This window comes from Apis cerana, linkage group LG9 (assembly GCF_029169275.1).
Source record: "Apis cerana isolate GH-2021 linkage group LG9, AcerK_1.0, whole genome shotgun sequence".
NCBI classification, from domain to species: domain Eukaryota; kingdom Metazoa; phylum Arthropoda; class Insecta; order Hymenoptera; family Apidae; genus Apis; species Apis cerana.
In genome coordinates this window covers 777,009-801,391 of record NC_083860.1, presented here as the reverse complement: position 1 = coordinate 801,391, position 24,383 = coordinate 777,009, and the positions used below count along the sequence as shown (strand labels likewise).

Here is a 24,383-nt window from a genome sequence, read left to right as displayed (position 1 = left end):
TATTTATATTTATTGTATATGCATATATTATTAATATATTTAATTTATTTATATTTAGATATTATGAAACATCTTTGGAAATTGATTTTAAAGAGGAAAATAAACAAAAAATGATACAAAAATATTGCTTAAGATTTATTTGTTAAGCAATGTAATTTCATTAGATGAATGAAAACACAATATAACAGAGTCGCAGTATAATGGAGATAAAGCGATTTCATTCTCTCATTTCTTCTAATGTAAATTTCAGTTGCTTATAACTTAATAAATAAATTTTAATTGACATTTTTATATATTTTTTTTTATTTGTTTTTATTTCTAGAATAGACTTTCCAAAGATAATATGATTTCAAACATGTACATTATATTGTTATTATACAATATATATACAGAATATTAAAGTATTTATCGTAATATATTTATCATAATATTCTATATGTATATAATAACAACATAATATGTTTTGAAATCATATTACCAATTGAAAAGTTATATGTATATGAAAATCATGGTTTTGAACGTATATTGAATATGTCTATTTTAAAATCCATGTAATATTTTAGACAAAAATATACGTGTATTAATATATTCTTGTTTTATTATATATTATTTTTATCTTTGGCATTTCTTATTTTATTTAAAATAAGATAATAACAATTTGAAATAAAACTGATTTTTAGAAAATATTAATCTAAATATTAATGTAAAATATTAATATTAATCTAATTATTAATAAAAATTTTTATTTATCGATAGTTTTTTGATGAATAAAATCAAAAAATATTAATTTTAACTTTTAATTCATGGTATCAAAAAATATATTTTTAAAAATGCATATTATTGATGCATATATATCAGATTACATAGAAGAATTATGTCGTTTGAATCATTGTGAAATAAGAAACAAATGTTCTATGACGATTTATTGATTGTAAATTGTGTAAATTTCTAATAATTTTCTATATACATTCCAATAAAATATTAATTGTCAATAAAATTTTTTTATAATTAATTTTTTAATTTGTTAAAATTAAATTTTTTATATTGTATTTACAATATAATCTGACAATTTTTCTAATTTTATTAATTAATTTTTTCATTATCTTGAATATTCTGTATTTGAGATCTATTCAATATTTTGTTATCTCTTGAAAACTTTGTATCCAAACATCAAAATTAAATTTATCTTCAAACATTTGTATTGATTAATATTATAAAGTTTTAAAATTAAAATTAGTTTTTTTATTAAAAAATTTTTTTATTAATAAAAAATTTCTATTAATAAAAAAAGAATAAAATTAATGGTCTTTTAAACTAAAATTCAATCTTGAAATAATGAATTATTTTAAATATTTTATCTTTTTATCTTTATCTCGAATATCATCGGAAAAGTAATTTTATTTCATTTGAGATAAATTATTTTAAAATAATGTTTTTTTTATTTATTTATTTAACAATTTTAAATGCTTATCAATTTGAATGATTATTTTTGCTTTATAATTTACAATGAATATTATATAGCTTGTTTAAAATTAGTATTTACATTTGATTGAATCTAAACACTAAATTTAATTGAAGCTTTCCTTAATATACAATTAAAAAAAGTATCATTATATTTTTTACACTTAGTCTTAAAATTAGTTTAAAATCATTTTTAAATTATATATTTTTTAAAAATTGTGATTGCAGAATTTAAAATACGGTCAAAATGACTATTATTTTTCAAAGAAAGAACGCGACATTTCTTTATCATTTGGACTATTCAGATTGTTTTCGGTATTATTTTTAAATTATATGTTCCATAATTTTTTCATATTTTCAATTATTTCAATGATAGGATCATATCATAAATTTGAAATTTTCTAAAATTAAATTGACGATGATGATTATTGCAAAATAGCTATATGTTGAATCCTGCTATATATTGAATACAAAAATCCATAGTATTAGCCAAAATTCTCATTTTTCTTTCCTCTTTTCACAATAGATTCTTTAAAAAAAAAAATGCATTAAAAGCTAATAATGAAAAAATCATAGTTTTTATTTTATTAGTTTTTATTTTATTATGAAATATATATTTAATATCATACTCATTGAAATATATAATTTTTTAGTTTATATCATATATTATATTTTTTTCTCTTATTATATAAAAATAATTATAATTAATCGAGATATTATATTAAAATTTTTCCAAATAATATTTTCAATTGCTTATGAATCAATTATGAGCTGTAAAAATATTTTTTATTAATTTTTCTAGAAAAGATTATATTCTTTAGGTATTTTGTATTGTTTAGTCAATTCTTTATAATTGAAAATACTAGAATTAGGAATAGTAATAATAAATTTTTCGTATATCGGCAATCATTATTTTTAAATATGTTTTATTTTGCAATTATTTTACAAAGTGATTTATTAATTTTTGTTAAGTGATTCTTGTATAGTTGTCAATTTAGTATATTTTATTATTATATATTATATTTTTAATTTATCTCTAATAAGATTTAATTTTTTTGATAGCATTGCCGAATTCTTGTAGTAGATATTATCTCTTATGAAATTTATTTTATATATAATCATATTATAATCATTTTTCAAAATTAATTTTTGAAAATTAATTTTGTTCAGCTATTCTTGATTCCATTTAATCTATATTAATGTTAGGATCTATACAATATTGATTTTATAAATATATCAGTGAACAAATTTTGATTCAATATTCATATAAAAATTTTAATATTTGATTCCATTTTTTCATATTTTTTAAAACAATATCAAACTAATATCGAAAAACTATCGGATATCTCAAAATATATCTCAAAAAATAGAAAAGTATTAATATTTATTTAATACTTTATGCTTTGATATTTACGAATTTTTAATATTATACAATTTTGATACTTATTTAATATTTTATTTATCATTTTTATATATTATCAAAGATATTAAGCTTAATTCAATAAAATGAAAGAATAAATATGGAACCGAAATAAACGACTAGGAACGCTCATTTAATTATAATTTTAATTATAATATTTATAAATGGAAATTAAAATATAAAATAGATATTAAAATCTTCGTAAAATATCTAACCATATATAAATTAAATGAAATAAATCATCAAATTTATATCGATATTTTCTATGAGGAATCGAATTGATATCATCGGACAATTTTAGATGCAAATATAGTATTAATTATTAATTATAATATTAATGTGGTATTGTTTTAAGAAATCAATCATCAAAAATCTAAAATTTTTATTGATTAAAATTAAATCGATATCTCCTATTAAATATTTGAATATCATCGATATTATTCGATTTAATCACTATTTTTGATTTTTCTTTTTTTTTTTATTTGTATTTTTTGTAAGAGAATTGTTGATTTATTACACTTACTTCTCTTATACTTACTTCTCTTTTATATGTAGATTATTTGAATGTTTTATGTTTTTACAGTTAGTGATGTTTGTGTAGTTAGAATTAAAGATTATTTAATAGTAGAAAATTAAAAGGCTTAAAAATTCTTGTAGAATTGTTTATGTCACTTTTTTAATATAAGAAAAATAAATAATTATTTATAAAAGTAATCATTTATCATCTTTCGATTTTGATGATTTTAACATATTTTAATTGTTAACATATTTTTAATATATTATTAATATGTGTCATCACATTTCACAAATTTATTATTATGTTATTTAATATGTTATTAAGATTTGTTGTTTAATTTTCTTGTGATCATTCTTTATTAAAAAGTTATTAACAAAAACGTTTCTTAAAAATAGTTTTGATTAGATTAGTATAATAACAATAATAGCCACAATAATAACAATAATATTATTGTTATAGATTGATCTCACAGTAAAGAAAAGACAGTTCAAATAAATTAATAAAAATCATTAAATTGACTAATAGTTAAATGAATTTTCATTTAATTTTAATTTGAAGTAAAATTAAACTTAGATTAACATTAATTGATTTTAAAAAAATTTTTATTTAATATTTAACATTTAATTTCTGACTTCATTGTCTATACTGGATTAAGTTAAGATAAGTTAAGATTGTTTATTAAAAAATTATTGATCTAATTTAAATTGTTTCTAAAATTTTAATAAATAATGACCAAGTAACTTTTTAAATCATGATTAATAAAATCTTCATAACACTGTTTAATATGATGATATTATATTTGATAATATATTAAAAAAAAATTATCGAGATCGAAGACGGTACCTTTTTGTAAATATTTACTTACGCAAAATAGTATATATATAAATAGCATACATATATATATATATATGATATTATTTCATTATGATTGTAATTGTATTTAATTTTTATTTAATTTTTTATTGATATTTCTATAATTTTGAATTATCATTTTCTATTTTGATAAAAGTATGAATGAGCGAGATAATTAAGTTTTCTTTATTCATTAGATATCGTTTATTTTAATTATTAATTAAAAGAAGAAAAACTGATTTTTTTTGTTTTAAAAAGTGTCAATCCTAATTTTTTAATATTTTAATATTTTCCATTAATAAATTTTAATATTTGTTTGTTTTTTATACATATTATTGAATTTGTTAAATATGAGTTTTTTCAAGATTGAATTAGTAGAAGATGTGATCAGTTTGTGGATGTAATTACATATCATTTATAATCTTATAAGTTCTAGCAACATTAATTTATTCTTCACTTTTAAAATTTGATCTTGTACGTAACGGTTTTAATGTTAAACGAAAATTTAAATATGTCGAAGAGAAAAATTAAATTATAGAGAATTTTATTTGATCAATAAATATTCAATCGAATTTCAATCGAACTAACTAATTTATATTTATCAATAATAAAAAATTTGCTTTCTATTTATTAATAATATAATAGAGTCGTTCTGTTTTATTTTTGCTATTATTTGCCAAATTATTTTTATTATCTTATTCGTAAAAAATGTTTTTTTTCTTTCATTCTCTACGAACCAATAAAGCGAACGAAATTGGGAAAATAATAGTTTACAATTTACAGAATATATATAAATAATTGTTTAATTGATAATACCGATTCTATGATATTTAATCGAATATATTATAAGTGTTTTTAGAGATTTAACTTCTTCTTTAATATTTATCGAGTCTAATTCTCATCGAGCAAATCAAAGATATTTTCTATATAAACGAAATTATAAATTAAAGATTTAAATATTAGAAATAAAAAAAAATATATATCGTTTTGTAAAAAATTTTATTATTAGAAATTGAATATTTTTTTATATTATATTGGAATTAATTTAATTTAATTTTATTTAATTATAACTTACATAATTATAAATTATAACTTTAATTTGTAACGACAGCATTTATCCACAAAAATTAATCTAGATTAATGTAGTTGATTTTAAATTTCTTAATATAATTTTCATATTATTTTTCGATCAAGAATTAAATCTAAAATTTTTTTTATTTTGTTTATGAGATATATGAAATCGATTTTTTTTTACGCAGCAATTGAATGACTGTTAAAAATTATTTATTATAAAATAATTTTAATTTTATTAATTTTTTAATGAATATTATATTGTTTTTTGAGAAAATTGTTATTAAACATAGTATATTAATTTGTATAATATAGTATATTAATAATAATTGAAATTACTTCCATTTTTATATAAATAAGAAACTTTTACTTTTCTGAAAATAAAGAAATGTTGCAATTAAAATAGGAATATTTATTGTGTTTTGAAGAAGTTAAAATTATAGTAATATATAGATTTCTTAAAAATTTAATAGATCTGAAATTGAAACTTTAAACGAATGAATACTTATTTATATATTCATAAGAAAACTGAAAATGTTAAATAATCGTTTAATGTTGAAAAAAAAGCATATTCTTAAATATATTCTTAAATCGTTTACGTTCGAAGAGAAATTGTCATAACAATTATAATTATAACTGTCCGCTTCTAAATAAATAAAATTAAAATAGCAATTTAACCAATAATTTCGGTGTTTTATCATATATTGTCTGATGCTCTTAAATAATATTAATTTAAAAAATATTTTTAATTTTTATTTTTATTTTTTTATTTTATTTTTAAGTATATGTTCAAAAGTATATAGTATTCCACTTTTATTGATTAAACAACTAATAAGACTGAACATTTATGATAAACTTAAAATCATTTTTTATTGATATTTCATTTAATTTTTGGTTTTGGAAACTATTTTAATTCAGATTTATTATTACAGAATTTAAAATCAATTTTAATAAATTAATTGTATAATTTGTTTGAAAGCGATTGGAATGTCTTTTGTATAACTTTGGTGAACAAACTACATTTAACTGACTCTATCGATTTACAAATGTCATTTATTATTAGTAAAATTAAAGTTATGTTTAGAACAGAGAAATTTCGATTTCGATTTTAGTAGAAAGTGATAAATTATTATTTGTTGGAGAAGTTTCTATTTAAGAAAATTATAAATAAATTTCAGAACTTTTTTTCTATTTTTTTTCTTTTTAAATATATTTTGAATATTAGTTATTCATTTCTTTTATATCATTATTTACGCTCTTATACAATTTTTTAACAAATCTAAACTAATTAATATCAAGTGAAGATTTCTTCTATGATATTTGAAGGTTTTTTAAAATAGAATATAATATATTTTATAATATATTTCTTATTAAATGATATTTAGTGTATATATATATATATATATATATATATATATATATATATATATATATATATATACTGTAATATTATAATTTTTATAATATTTAGTTTTTATTTATATTTGATATGTTTGTGGTGTATAATATATATCATCCAGATAATATTAAAGATATAAACATTATAGATTTAGAATAGATTTTCATTGTTTAATATCTTTTTATTTAGGAATATATGTATGTATTAAACTATTAGATTGCTTTTATTGATTACTATAATTTTACATATGGCGCGTAAAGTCAGTATTTTTGTGAAATTCTTATTCTTGTTTTGATATTAAGATTATATATTTGATATTATCGTTTCTGATTATTATATATAAATATCATATATAATATATATTGTATAATTATCATATATAAATATATAATTTTATCTAATTATATTATATTTAATAATTTATTTAAGAATTAGATTATTTAATGTAGGTTTGAGTTTCTATATATTTTAATATTAGTTCGATTTTTTAAAATTATAATTTTATTATAATATATTTTCATAAGCAAGTTATACATCTTTTGCGGTTTAATAAAAAAATAATTTTTGTTTGGTTCTAATTTGATTATTTTTACGAATTGTTGAACGTTATATAAATTCTTCAGTGGAATTTTCACTTGTTACAAATATTAATTATTATTTTTATATTTTTTAATAACTATTTTGTCAGAATCATAGATGGTTTTCCGTTTTTTTTATTAAATTTTTAATAAAATTTTTTTGAATTTTTCTTTTCTTTTATCCTTTTTAATTTATTATAAATATGGATATAATAATTTAATTTTGAAATAAATTAATGCATGATCTTTTTTGATTTTATTGTGCTCGATTTTATTTTTAATAATTATATCAAAAGAATACTTCTGATTTTAATGATCTTGAAATATATTATCATTCTGAACAATTTTTCCCTATATATGTATATATATATATATATGTATATAATATGTATATATATGTATATTACTTTCACCGATCTTAATTTACACGATATATGCAAAAAAAAAACTTTTGTTGAACTTATCTTATAAATTTATTATGACGTGAATTTTAACATAGATGATTATTTAATATAGTTATATATATTACCTAAACAATAAACAATAAAAAATTAATGGATTATAAATTATAGATTAGATTAGATTTCATTGATTTATTATTTAATGGCAATCGCATTCTCATATATATATATATATATATATATATATATATATATATATATAAATTAAGGAATTATAAGTTAAATTAGTTTTTATTGTTTTATTAAAATTATTAAATTTAAATAATTCATCAAGGCATGAATTTTTCTTTTGATCAAAATTATATTAACTTGTTATTGTAGCCACTATATTTAGAAATTCATATAATTTCATTATAATTACATTTCTTAGCATTTTAATTTATCTTATCATTTTTGCAAAATTATATATTTATCATTCGCAAATTATAAGACAAGACATTACATGGAAAGAATATACAAGCTATCTCAAAAATATTTTTCTTTTTTAAGATATATATTAAATATATTAAATATATTAAACAATATATTTATTAGAAGCAAAATATTATTTTAAATCTAAATTTATCAAAAACTTTTTAGAAATATTTTGACAATATATATAGCAAAGTTAAAAAAAAATTATTTAAAATCATGCTCTGAATAATGTATTTGAATTATCAAAATCGAGAAGGAAAACTTTTTTTTAAATAATTATCTTATTCTTTTTATAGTCATACTTACATACATATACATACATACATATTGCATACATATTGCATACATATTTATTCTTAAGTTATTGTTATTTTAACTTATTGTTTTTTAGTTTTTTACATTTCTGATTTATTTTGTATTTTATATTTTACAAATGAATTATATTTTAGTTCTGATTTTTGATTTTAGAATCGAAATGTTAACATTTCCATTTATTAAATATATGAAGTTGTTTAATATTTTGTCTATTTTTTCTTTTTTTTTAATAATAAAAAAATTGATTTCTTAATTTTCTATTTGTTATGTTTTTTTTTAGAAATTATCGCAGTTTTCTTATCGATTAGTATAATTTCAGAAGAAGATCGTGATTGAATAACTCAATGTTAATTTTATCTATTATTTTTTATTTTAAATTTTTCGCTAATGATGTATAAATATGATATAATGATATAAATAATGATGTAATCGCGATTACGGTCTTCTCGATTCGAAACTTGATTAAACTATGTATTTTCTGGATCAATAATGATATAGCATCTTTTCTATAATATTAAATTCCAGATTATATGTTTTAATTTTCATCTATCTCAATGAATATTAAAATTAGTCAGATTTTAAAAATTATTGAGATAGATAAAAACAAAATTAAATTATTATATAATTTAAGAAGTTTATAATATATAATATATAATATAATATATAATATATAATTTATATTATATTATATATATATATATATAATATATTATATTATATTATATATAATATATAATATATAATATAATATAATATAATAGAATTTAGGAAATAAATATATAATTTAAAAAGTTAATAATATTTTTGATTTTTTTTATTTAAATGAAGTATTTAAATGTTTACTAGATATAAATTGAAAATATAATATTTACGAAATTGTTGATATACTATGTTACAAGGAAATTTATTTAAACTATTTAATTATTTATTTATATTTATTTATTTACAAAATAAATTTTTGCATTATGAAATTGGAATACAAATACAATAATATAAATGATATGGAATGTAAATATTTTTTGAAATTAGAGTATTATTATTAATAATATAATCATAAAAAAAAGAAACAAGAAATTTTGAATCAGAATTTTGGATATATATATATATATATATATATATATATATATATATATAATTTATCATTGAATATTATTCTAAATCATATAATTTCTTCTTCCTTTTTAATAGCAATGATCAATAAGGATGTTTGTGATTCCAATATGCAATGTGACTGATAAAACGACGTCTGTCATTCATTTTGTCAAACTATTTCGCTTCTATATTAAAAAAAATGATTTTATATTTTTTTCATATTTTCTCCAAGAAAAGATTTACTTTATTGCATGAAGTTATATTTTGTTCTAGACTTTAGTTTTTGAAATAAATTAAAAAATATCAGTATAAACAAATATATTCTTAGGATTTATAAATATTGATCATTATTTAAACATATTTAGATTATGTAATATATTTATTAAGAAATAGATGATAATAATGTAAATTGATTAATAATAAAGAATATATATAGTTAGAAAAAATATATTTAATAAACGAAATAAGACGAAACTATATTATATCGTGACGATACATTTTGTCTTACTGTACTGAGCTTACTATATCGAGTCTCACGCAATTATGATTTATTTGGCCGATTTAGTTGGCTAAAATTAAAAACACTTTCATATTTTTTTTTGATAAAATAAAATGATAATATTATATAGTGATATATAATAATAATTAATTATATAGTATATAATAATAAATATATAAATTATAAATAATAATAAATAAAAATAATTTTTATATAATAAATTAATGTGAACATGATATAATATTATATAATAATATAATATATTATGTACAATAATTATTAATTTGAGAACATTTGGAAATAATATATACATTTATATAATTAATAATATTCTATCATCAAATTTTCAAGCTACTCATCTTATCAAAGTATTTGCAACAAGTTAAGCAAATATTAAAAATATATTTTATGAAAAAAGATTAATTTTCAAAATGATTTTGTTTATAATTCTAAATTATAAAATCTATTTCATCTTTTTATTTATTAGATTCTCTTTTGCCTTCTGGTTATCTTAATTTTATCGTCAATGTAATCGAATCCGTATGTCATATTACATCGTAATAAAAATTGCTCTAAAAACAAAAGGCAAATGAAGGCGGAATCAATTCCTTTTTTTAATATAAATATAAATAAATACATGATATATAGAATATGATGATACTTGAAAAAATGCAGGGATATATAACAAAATCATTTATGAAATATTATAATAGTAAAAAATATTATTGATATATTAATCGTTTTTAAATATTAACAATCTTGAAAAAATACATAATATTAAGATATTAAGATAAAAACTTTTTAAAATATAGAATATATTTACCAGAAAAATTTCCATAATGAAAAAAAGCAATTTCTTTAAAATAATTATATAATATAAAAATTATTTCAGAATTTTAAGAATCTAATATGAATCATAATAATTTGATAAAACATAATCTTTATGATATCATAAATAATTAAAAATATAATATATTATAATAATATTATAAAAATATAATATAATATATTATAATATAATAGGACATTACTCTCATCTAAATAATAAAAATTTTTTTAGTTTAAGTAAAATTTTAAAATTAACTTTTGATTAATTAAATCGATTAATTGAACTATGGTAGTGGGATATTTGTCTTCCAGCGCTAAAAAATTATTTTCTGACTAATTCATTTATTTATTCTTAATTTTGTTTTATGATATTAGAATATATATTGATTATATAATTGTAGAATAATTATTAAGAATTATTTTTTAATATTATTTATAAATTATTAAAATTTGAGACATAATAAAGAATTTTTGAGATCAAATTTAATAATAACAATAAAAAAACTTCAAAATACAATTAATAATTATAAATATATTGTATAAAATAATAATAATTTAAAAAGATTATTTTATACATTTTTTTTATTTATTTTCGAAAAATATTACTTTTTAAAACAATTATTTTTGATTTAATTTAAAAATCTAGTTTTTAATCTTTTAATTTAATATAATTTTTTATTAACAACTTTTTATAACTTACATTATTAATATAATTATATAACAACTATATTATGTAATATATTATAAAATATATAAAATAAAATAAGTTTACTAATTAAAAGAATAATTTTATCAAAATTAAATTAAATGATTAATCAAAATTAAATCTTTTGAGAAGTTAGAAGAATTGATTTACTACATGATATATAACATTTTTTGAATAAATTGCAATTTGTTAGAATTTTAAAATAGTAAGAGACATTTTTTTTAAATTTTAAAAAATTTTTTTAAAAAAACTTATTATATAAGCCAATAATGAAAATTTAAATATATATATATATTTATTCAAAATTTCATTAAAATCGATTAATATAGAAAAAGATGTGATAAATATCGAAGAATATAAAAATAAAAAATAATTTAAAATAAAAAACCGCGATTTTCATCATTTTTAAAAATTTCTAGCTTATAGAAAAATTATCTGATTTCGATTTTTTAATATATATGTAATTGATATAAATATATTTTTATAAAATATATTTTTTTTAATTTTCATTATAAATTCAAATTAAAATCAATAAAAAAGTTAGAGATGATCTTTTTTATTTTTTTGGTAATTCCAATCAACTGCAATTTAAAAAAAAAATTTTTTACAAATCATATAATAAATTAATTCTTTTCGTAACTTTTTAAAAAAATTTAAGTCATTTGTTTTAATTCTAAAAAAATTATTCTGTTTTTGATAATTATATTAATATTATATTAATATTATTACATTAATAATTGATAAGCTTATACTCATATCTGTTTATTATTATATTTTGTTTATACTAATTTATATATTTGTTAAATATATTTTTATTTATTATTTTTTCTTTTTGTTAATTTATTATATTCTATTTGTACTGCAGATTCTAAAAAACATTACGTTAAGCTTTTTATTTTTGTATTAGTTAAATTTTTAGAATGATTATATACGAACTATAATATGACTATCTATTACATTTTATATATTGTATAAAACTGAATTAAAACTATTTCGTGTTATTCAAACTGACTTAGAGAACAATAAAAAAGTAAATTGAATGTTTATTATTTAAAATTAATATTACAAAAACTTTACATAAAAATACTGATTAATAATTTTAAAATTGATGATGTATCATTCGTATTAATAATAATAAAAATCATTGTAATTATCTTAGTAGCAGCTAATAGGAGGTAATTTTTTTTTTATTTTAAAGCTAAATTTCACCCTTTATAATGATACCAGAAAAAAGACTGAACTTTACTGAACTCATTTTAAAATTAAGATTGAAAATAAAAAATATTAAATAATGTATAATTCCAAAAATATTAATAATATCAAAATGAAATTTAGCATAAAAGAAATATATATCTAATACACTTACTACATTTTATCTAATTAAAAATCATTAATTAAAAATTAATGGAATCAAAAAAACAGTAAAATTGTAAATTCTATTTTAAATAATAATTCTATTTTTTAATAATTTGAAAATTAAAAAATATTTTTAAAATTATGTAATTATGTTAATAACTAAAAAATATAAAATCATATCATATCATACTATGGAGAAAATCAATTAATTATCTATATAAATTTTTTTTTATTTTAAGGATACTTCTAAAAAAAGAACTTTTTAGTTCTTTTAAGAAGCAAATACTTCATTGTGCAGTGCACTGTTGCTGTTTAAAAAGAGGGAAAAGCAATCGAAACAGATGATTGCATTTAATGACATCCAATTCATAGAGAATATAAGATATGATTTGCATCTTTATATTCAAACAAATTCATTTTATATTTCATAATATTTCACAATAATTGATTATTGCTATAAAAGCATAAAAAGTTTAAAAATAAATTGAATGAATTGTAACTTTATTATTAAAACTATTATTATAAAAACATAAAAAAATTAAAAATTTTAATTTTTTTGAAAATTGAATTTTTTAAAAATTGTGAGTTTTGGAAAAAAGTTTGCAAATTTATATTCAACAGATTAAAATTTAAAAGAAATATGAATTATAGAAGATTATAAAATTCTAATATAATTATAATAATAATTATATAAAAAGATTAAAATTTGTCATATAATGTTATTAATTTTAAATTGAATTATTCTTAATTTTATATTTATTATATCTAGAGAAAATTTCTTTAAATATAATAATTAATGAGAACATAAAATGGTCAACTTTATAAAATTGTATATGAAATTTTAAAAAATTTTTGATTTTCAGTAATAAATAATATTAAACTATTAATAATATATATAATATTAATAATATTATTAATAATATTACTAATAATATTAATATTAAATTACATTTACTATAATTAAATCATGAGCATTAATTTAAACTTATATTTTTATTATTTTCACATTTTCATATATTATATATTAAATTATATAAAGAATACATATATTATTAAGAGAATACAAATATACATTTATTTCATTCATTATTAAATTGAATATTTTATTCTTATTTTATATTGTTTCAAAAATTTCACATAAATGTATAAATATAATTTAATTATAATATATACGGGATATTTTGTAATTGTAATATATAAGAAAAATATAAAATAAATATAAAGAAAAAATTATTGTATATATAAAATACAATTACATTAAAAATACAAATTTTTTTATTTAATTCCATCAGCAATTTAAATTTTTTGATATTGATATAAGGATTAAAAATTTGTTTAAAAAAAATGAATTTTATAATTTTGTATTATCTTAGTTAGAGAAGTTGTTGTCTATAAGATAAGTTTTATTTATAATTGCAAATTGTATTATCTAAATAAAATTTAAATAAGAATAATATAAAAAATAATTTATATTTATTAAATACAATTTATAATTTATTATATAAATATAATATATATTATATAAGTTATAATCAATTAAGAAAAATTTACAATAATATGTTTAATAATAATTATAATAATTTATAATAATTTAATTATAATAATTAAAAATAGAATAATATAATTAAAATAATATAATAATTAAGAAGAAAAAATAGAAAAATGAGATTTAAAATAATTTAAATTAAATTTAATCTAATTAAAATAGAACTAATGCTTAAGTAATAAAAACTAAAACTAAAATAATATTTATTATAAAATAAATAAAAAATATTAAATTTATACTTTTTGATGTATATTATAATGTGTTATAAATATAAAGATAATCAGGAATGATTTTAGAAAAATTATGTTAAAAACTTATTGATTATGAAAATATCAAAATGCAACAGCGAGAGTAGAGATTTAATGTATATATCAAAGAAAAATGTTTATATTTTAATTGATTAATTTTAATAAAACTTTATTAATTATTTATAACGGATATTAATTCCATGATTAATTCATTTTACTTTGATCACTCAATATTTTTGATTATTATGTTTCAGATAATAAACTTCTTCATCTTCGTATTAAGATGACAATTGTCTATTCTTCACCGAAAAAAAAGACAGAAGAAAAAAAAAAGAGGATTAATATATCGATAATAACGAGCTAATTAAAAAAGATATCTATCATGGCGGTTATATTTTGGAAATATTAGTCGATTAATAGTTTGAAGATCTCATGAAATCATTGGATCCATGCGCATATGCAATGGTACTGCATTTCTCATAATTCTAAAATGGAAGATCAGTCGCAGAATACTAAAAGATTATCGATAAGCCTCTCATCTTTCATTGACGGTGAGTGATTTTAATACTTATTTTTTTAATACTCTTTTCTTTTTTTCTTTTTTTTATTTTTCAATCAAGTTCATGAAATACTTATTTAAAAATTTTAAATAAAATTTGTTCGATTGATGTGTAAACACATGTGTCTCGTGAAATAAATTTTATTGAAAAGAAATGCAACAACAATAAAAGTTGAAAAAATTCTTCATGAAATATATTTAGTCGATTTTAAAATATTTAAAAAAGATTTCATTCTTGAAGAGATAAAAATAATTCTTTGACAAAGTAAAAATAAAAAAGAAAAAGAAAAACAAAAATAAATTTATATCTAAAATTAACATAAAGTTTTTTTTTGAGAAATACAATTTATTATTTATTGCGCATTTTTCTTGACATGATATTGAAACAAATTTCTTTTTGATAAAAACGAAATTATATCACTGTATAATTTATATTATATATTGTTATAATGTATAAATAAATTGTTATAATGTATAATATATAATATATAATTTTCACTAATAAATAATAAAATATAATATAATATAATATAAAAATATAATATAAAACAAAATGACAACAAAATATCTAAGCAAAAATAGATAATAGAATCATTTATATTACTAGAATATAATTTCAAGTGTATTGAATTTTAATTTAGTTAAATTATGCTAAAATTAAGAAATATATTTATTTATCTTATGTTTTTATTATATCTCTTCTATTAACTATAGATATGATTAATATTAATTAATATTAAATTTAATTATAAGGAAAAAAAAAGAAATTAAATTTTATTATTGAAATATTAAAAATCAATATTTTCATTATCAAACATTTTCAAATGCTAACATTATGTATATTTCATATTTTCTATCTTTAATAGAATTTATTTTCATAATAGAAATAAGTATCATTTGATAATTTATTTCTTTTATTTGTAATTACGAAATCTATTCTAACTAGACAAATTAATAAAATATTTTATAATTATTACATTATAAATGATTTTATGTACAAGTCTATCCTAAAAATGAAAATATTTTAAGTATTTCAGGTTTATGAAAACTTTAATTTTTGAAAAAAAATGCAATATTCTTGTTTCTTCGTCTTTCATATAAAACTAAATTATAAACTAATTGTTTTTAAATACTTAAATATTTAAATACTTTTCTTTGTAAAGAATAAAAACATTTTTTATATAGAAAAAACATTTCAATTAAAAAAAATGGAAGAGACTGAAATCTTGACATCATTTTTTCATTCAGTATATATTAAATGATATATTATTTGTATTTGTTTTTATTACAATAAATATAATTTTTTTCTATTTTCTATTATTTAGTCTGAATAAATGAATATATATCTATAAATGAATTATGATATCTTTTTAAATTTCATAATTTTTTATTATATAATAAATATAATAATATAATAAAAATTTTTATGTTAGTTTTACTGCGATAAATTGACGCAAGATATTTGTATATTAAAAATATGCAAAATATTTTATATATAAATATATAACATATAAACAGTTAATTATAATATTAAAATTTTATAATAATATATGTATAATATTGCATAATATATATATATTTAATAATATTCTTTGCAATTATTTCAGCACATTGAATTTTGCATTATAGTTTGCATTTTTTCTAAATTTAATATTAAAAAAGAAATAATCACTTTATATTATATTATATTCGGTATAAATTCGATATCTCTTAAATATTTCGGATATCTTTTAAATTTATTTCAATATTTGTATCATACATTTGTTAACTTTGATGTTCTTGTTATTTTAAATATTTTAAATTTTTAATATTTAATAAATTTTATATTTTTTTAATTTAATTTTTTAATATCTCACCAATTTCTTATCTTATATTATTAGCGAGAAAATAAGAAAAAAGAAAGAATATCTAAATTTGTATTCTTATTGTGATTAAGTAATATTATTACTACTCATAATTCATATGAAATAAATGTTACAATTTTTCTCTAGGATTGCTAAATGAATTTTATTAAATTCATTCTTTTTTTTTTTATATGTATTTTAGAATTTTGTAATAGCATAGAATTTTTCTTATTTTCTATGATGAATCATCATGTTTTGAAAAATATTTAAAAATATAGGGTTTTAAATCTTACATATTTAGTATATTTTTTTGATTTTTAAGTATTGTTTTATTATTATACTGAAATTGCCATTAATTTAACTAGTTTCAAATGTAATCATTATAATATTCTGAATATATATTTTCAGTATATCTGATTTATTTATTTCATATTTCATATATCTGATTTATTTATTGTGTTAAAGCTGAATTATATACAATAATTCATTTAATTTATAGTTTCATGTTGTTGTTCTAGATCAATAATATTATATATATTATTATATATATTATATATAATATATATATTAATAGTAAATTTACATCTGCTATTTATTCAGTGCAATTGTTTTTAAAATATTAAATTAAATACATTCGTTTCTGTTTATATAAAATTTTCAAGATAATCGAAGATTATCCTAAAAATTGATTTCAGTTTTCTTCAGTTCTTGATTATTAAGAGATAATATTTAATATTTATAAAATATTTGTTATTGCATATCATTATTGAAAAATATTATTGCAGAATATATTAAATGAAACATATATATGTGTATGATATAGAAAATATGAATTTGAAAAAATGAAATTCTTGATAATATTATTAATTAATCTATCTGTAATTTGATAATGATAATAATTATAATTACTGTTATTATGTTATAAAGTTTTATTCTGTATTTTTATTATTTTTATTCAAGGTAAATCCAAATTCTATAATTGAAAATTTGGCAGAAACAACAAATAGCATTAGTTATAATAATTAGTCTTGTAATTTTTGCAATAGTCTATATATAATTTTTTATAGTTATTTCATCATCAATAGTGTTGATTAATTGTCTTTTCTTTTTAGAAATGAATTGTTCATTGTGATTTTAAGATTTTATCTCCTGCACACAAGATGTTACACAAACTATGACTTATTTATTATGTAAACACAAACGATTGGTTTGATCGCTTGAAAATATACGTATCTTCTTTTTTAATTTCTTTCTTATAATCTCTAAGAATATTCTTGGAGACAATCTAAAAATATCTTAGAAAAATCTACAATCTAAAAATATTAACATTTATAATATATAAATATACAATATAGTTATACAAAAATGAGCTTATTTCACGAATTTTGAAATATGATATTAGAGATTTTATTTTGAATAACTTTTTTTTATATGTATTTTATATATATGTCGTCACTTGGTTTTAATTTGTGATTTAGATAAAAATGTATATTATATGGAATATATTGTATTTCTAATAGATTCTTAGTATAGACTTTTAGTTTGAATTAGATTAGGTTTGAACTTGATTTATATTAAATTATCTAATTTAAAACTAATTTAAATCTAAAATAAATCCGGTATATTAATTAATTAAATAATTCAATAAATAATTATTTTATCACATTTTTTTAATAAATGATAATAAATAATAAATTCTCTTATTATTAATTATTGGAAACATTTCTTTCATTATTAAAAAATGTTAATATCTGATTATCAAAATCATATTTGAAAAATAAAAATTCTATTAAATGATTAGTATAAGTTGAGTTTGATTTCCATATCATAGAGCTCATACTTCAAATTTTTTTAATATAATAGTAAAAATATTTCTTATTTAACTTATAAATTCAATATAAGACTTAGTAATGATTAATAAAATTTAAAATATATCTAAAATAAAACAACGATTATGTATATATGTATATTCTTATATATACGTTTTTCTATTCTTATGCACATTTTTTTCTATAATTAGCTTTAATACACATTAAGTAGCATTATTTATTATTATTATTATGAATTTAAGTTAAGAATCAATAGATATAGATATAAATTAGATAGTGATTTATATAAACCATAATATTTAGATAACATAACTTTACTTTTTTTTATCCTTCATTTATGAGTAACAAAATATATGTATCTGAATTAATAAATTAAATAATAAGCGCATGATTTTCCTTTTAATTCTTTAAAACATATTTAACAAGTAAAGTTTTGTTACTTAATCCTCACAGAATTTTACTATTGCTAGAATTTTACTATTATTATTATCTTTGTTATATTTTTTTATATTTGTTATATTTTATTAAGATTTTTATGTATAGAAATCCATATACAATGGTCTTTAATGTTTTCTCTGAATGTTTGTATACTTAAATGATAGTCACGTAAATAATTTTCTTGCAGTATTGATTTATTAGAAATAATACAATTTACTATTCTTAAATATATCTATATTTTCAATGTAAGTATATAAATGAAAACAAAGTATATAAATTCAAGTATTAACACAATTTTAATATTAATAATTTAATATTAATTTAATTTTAATATTAATAATATATTAATAAATTAATATTAATAATTATTTGTATATAATAATGATTATATACAATTTCTAATCAGATATCTATTCCTCAGTATTCTGTAATGATCAATAATGAATTTTCTGATGATTGTTTAAATTTCGTCAATCATTAATCGATCAATAGATTTTCAAATTAGTTTTGAAAACTGATTGAATTCTCTATTGACTTGATCAGTTTTCAAGTCATACGAATATTTTGATTGAAAATTTGTATATATATAACAATTTATTTCGATCACAATTCGAGTTAAGTGTTCATAAAATTTTTTTTTATATATGATAATATTTTTATGATATGTTAATGTATATGCAATTCATATTTTAATATGAATTTATATTTTTCATATTTTAATATTTTTTATCGCAAATATGACGATAAATAAATAGTTTTATCATTTCCAATAAAATTGAAATTTTTAATTCAATATTGTATTAATGCTTTTCTATTTTATAGATTATTTTACATTTTTAAAAAATTGAAGATTATTTAAATGTATACACTTTTTTCATATTAACATAATTAATAAATTAAATTTATAATTTACATTTATGCGATAATCGAACTGATTATTCGAATTTAAAACATTAAAATGTATATATATTATATCTCAATTATATACAATTCTCAATTAATAATTTCAGATTATAAAAACATATTTAATGTAGTTTAATAAGATTAATAATTCGTATTAATTATATATTATTGATATTTTTGATACTAATTATATATTATATTATAATATGATAGATATTAATTTCTATAACATTTATATTATTTTATATAATAATATGTAAATATTCTACGGAACCATATATTATGCATATCTATAGCAAATTATATGCAATAATATATTCTTGCATATTCTTAAACATTTTACGTAATGCAAAATACATGCATTATGTAAAAAAAATGTAAAATAAGAAATACATTTTTAGAATTCTCTAATCACAAAATTATAATATTTCTAGGTTTTATTGTTTTATCTATTATTTCCGCTAAAAATATGCATTTTATATAAATAATAAATAATAATCGGTAATATAGAAAAAACAAATAAAAATATATTATGAAATTATCATAAAAATTTGAATTTGTTTGCAAAATGTTTTATATAAATTTATATTATATTTATTTGTAGTGTACTAAATTTTAAAAGCTATAGCTTTAACTGTAAAATATAATATATACAAAACATAGGATGTTAATATACATATTTGCAAAGGATATATACAGATTATACAATATACAGATTATTTATCTTATATATATATATATATATAAGATAAATAATCTAATATATATATATATATATATATATATATATATTATTATATATATATATAAGAATATTAATATTATCATTTATGAAATATCTTTGGAGGATCGATATCAAAATATAGATTCAAAATATAGATTAATTTTTGTTATATTGTTTCTATCTCTGCTTCTACTTCATTTCATCTAACTTAAATTGGTCATAATAAATAAGAGAGAGATAATATGAAAGAGATGAACTTTTGTTTCAAATAATGTGTGAAAAAATTAAAAAATTTTTTCATTTTTAAATTATATTTTTAATTGATAACATGAAAAAGATCAGTTATATAACTGATAAATGTGGTTACTATTATTCTTTTTCTATATTTAAATAATTTTTTTTTAATTTTTTTTAAAAAAATGTATTTTGTCCCTTTTATTGTATTGAAAGAAATAATGACATTCATTAAAATTTAATAACTGTTTAATATAAAGGAATAATATTAATATTATTTTATTATTTAAAATATTTTTATTAAATCAAAATCATAATATTATCAATTTATTTCATCAATATAAATAGTATGCTTATCAAAATATATTCTTTTTTTTTAAAGAAGTTATTGAATCAATTCGGGAAGCATTTTTTTTTTATTATTTTTGTTACATCTAAAACATCTATAATTAATCTAAGTGATTAATTCGTAGTTATTTTTGTCAAAATTTTTAAACAAGACAAAATTTTTGAAAGATTTTTCGTCCATAGATAAATATTAAGTTCTTAATCTGTCTAGTCAGTATTTAATATTAATAAATATAATTTAAAAAAATTTAATTTAATACAAATATAATTTGTATTTTATTTACATTAATATAATTTTTTATCTCATATATTTAAATTGTAAAATATTCAAAATAATAATTTTTAACATATAATAAATATATATTCATAACCGGAAATTAAAATTTTGAAAAAAAAAATTATGATATCTTTTTTTAACCATTTGTTATATCTTTTTTATAGATTTAGCAATTATTAAGAAAAAGTTAATTATATAATATTGAATGGAAGATACCGGATAATTCATATCATTCTTGAAAAAATATCTGTTTAGATATAATATAGATAAAAAAAAATTAGTTATTATTAATTATAATTAGTTTATAACTTATAGTTTATAAATATTTTGCAAAATTTGTGAAAAACTACCAATAATTTTATTTTTGTCGAATATATTCATATATTACTATTGTTTGATATGACAAGTTTGATTATAAACTGAATGCAAATGAATATATTTAAATGTTGCTAGAAAATAAAATGATTATCCTGAGAATTGACATCTTTAAAAAATTTATAATTTTTTTTAATATGTGTTCTTTTTATGCCATTTTTTTAAAAATTAAATTGCCTATAATAAATAAATCTCAATCATTATTTTATATAACAATCAAATTTTATATTAATACAATTTTACATATACCAACATTTCATGTATACTAATTTTTATATTTGTTTTGACTTTTAAAGTTTATCTAAAGATATTTCATGAATATATTAAAATCCTACATACATATACATATTATAGTTTATAGTAAATAATAATAAAAGAAACAATATAAAAAATATATAAAATAATCGAAATTATTTATATTTTCAAGTAACAAATATTGAATAATATTGAAAATAATGATTAAAATATATTATTATAAAGCATTTCAAATAATCATTTTTATTTCAAATAAAATTTATTCGTGTCTGAATATATAATATAACATGATAAGAAAATATAATATTTCCATAAATTGTTACTAATGTATCATGCGTTTAATTCTTGTACGTACTTGACATGATTGTACATATTTTATGACATATTCATTATAAAAACTAATTATCTGAAAAACGAATGAAAAACAAGATTCAAGAAAAATTTCTATACAAAATTTTTATTTTTTTATTTGAAATATTATTTATTAATGAACAAATTATATTTTAATGTATTTATCATGATCATTTATAAAACACTTTTATTGTTAATTTGTAAATATGCTAGTTACTATTTTGTAAATATATCAAGAAAAATTTAATTGTCTTGTTTTGTTGTCATATTATTTTTTTATATCTAATAAGAATTTTTTTTATCAATTGTTAATTCAGAATAATTTAATTTAGAAATCTTGAATTCTTTAAAATTCAAAAGTTTTATATTCTTAAATCTTGAAATTTTGTATTGTTTTTGTAATTTAAAATTTTCGAAATCTAAGTGAAAAATAATTTATGTAATTAATCTACGAAAATATGCCAATGTAAATTTATTTTTAATTAATAATAATATAATTGAATTTTATACATTTTATATATTATATATATTTTTTATATCATATATATTTTAATTAATTCACAAATTCATTACGAGAATATAAAATATATTTCGAGAATATAAAAATTTAATTTTTTACAAAGTAAAGAGATTATTATTTTTATTGTTGATTGATAAAAAAAATTTGTTAAATTTGAGGAAACAAATATTAAAATTTATTAATATTTATAATCTTTATATATATTTCTTAAAATATATATTTTTTCTAGAGCAAAAAAAATAAGTGTAAAATAAGCGTTTTAGATTTCAAGAATTTTGAGATTTTTCTAAGTTAAGAATTTCCTTATAAAGTACAGAATTTTTATTTCACGATTCTAAAAACTAGATTTCAATTTGTTTCTAAAAATAAAATAAAAATATTACTACATTCACAATAGTGTTTCATTAGAAATAACTTAAATGATGACAATTGTCATCACATGTACTCATATTGATTAAACATATTATAAAGAATATAAAAGAATAAATTTTTAAAACAAAAAATAATATAAAATCTTGATTTGTAGTGCTGCCTTTATATTAGCAAACAATTCGCGAATATTAGTGCGACCACATAAACAATTATTTTTTACCTTAAAATAAATAATATACAACTCGCTTTTTACTTTATCTTTGTTTAAAATCAGCCACAGAATAAGAGATTTAAAAATGAAAAATCTATAAAAATTATAATATGTCCTGCGGAATTGATTTACAAGTTAATTATTTGCTATTATCTTGAAAGTTTTGCGAAAAAATAAATCGAATTTAACTTAATTTAAAATAAATTTTCTCGATCGATTAGTTCGATCAAATAAAACTATTTATTTACTTAGAATATACTTTACATATAGGAATATTTTGAAGGACCAATTTTAGAGATAAAAATACAAAGGTTATATAAAACTATTGGTTCAGATTAGAGACTAGATTATTTCTATTAATCACTGGTTATTAAATACTT

The 24,383-nt window shown here is 16.0% G+C and overlaps 1 protein-coding gene across 2 annotated transcripts in view; it reads left to right on the top strand.

Moving 5' to 3' along the window:
• Positions 1 to 24,383, top strand: part of LOC108001956 (hepatocyte nuclear factor 4-gamma) — a 255,501-nt gene that overhangs the window by 1,913 nt on the left and 229,205 nt on the right. For both annotated transcript variants that reach the window (XM_062079772.1, XM_062079773.1), the window contains exon 2: positions 15,018 to 15,314. In XM_062079772.1, coding sequence (XP_061935756.1) covers positions 15,221 to 15,314 — 94 coding nt within the window. In that variant the 5' untranslated portion in view covers positions 15,018 to 15,220. The remainder of the gene's footprint in view (positions 1 to 15,017; positions 15,315 to 24,383) is intronic.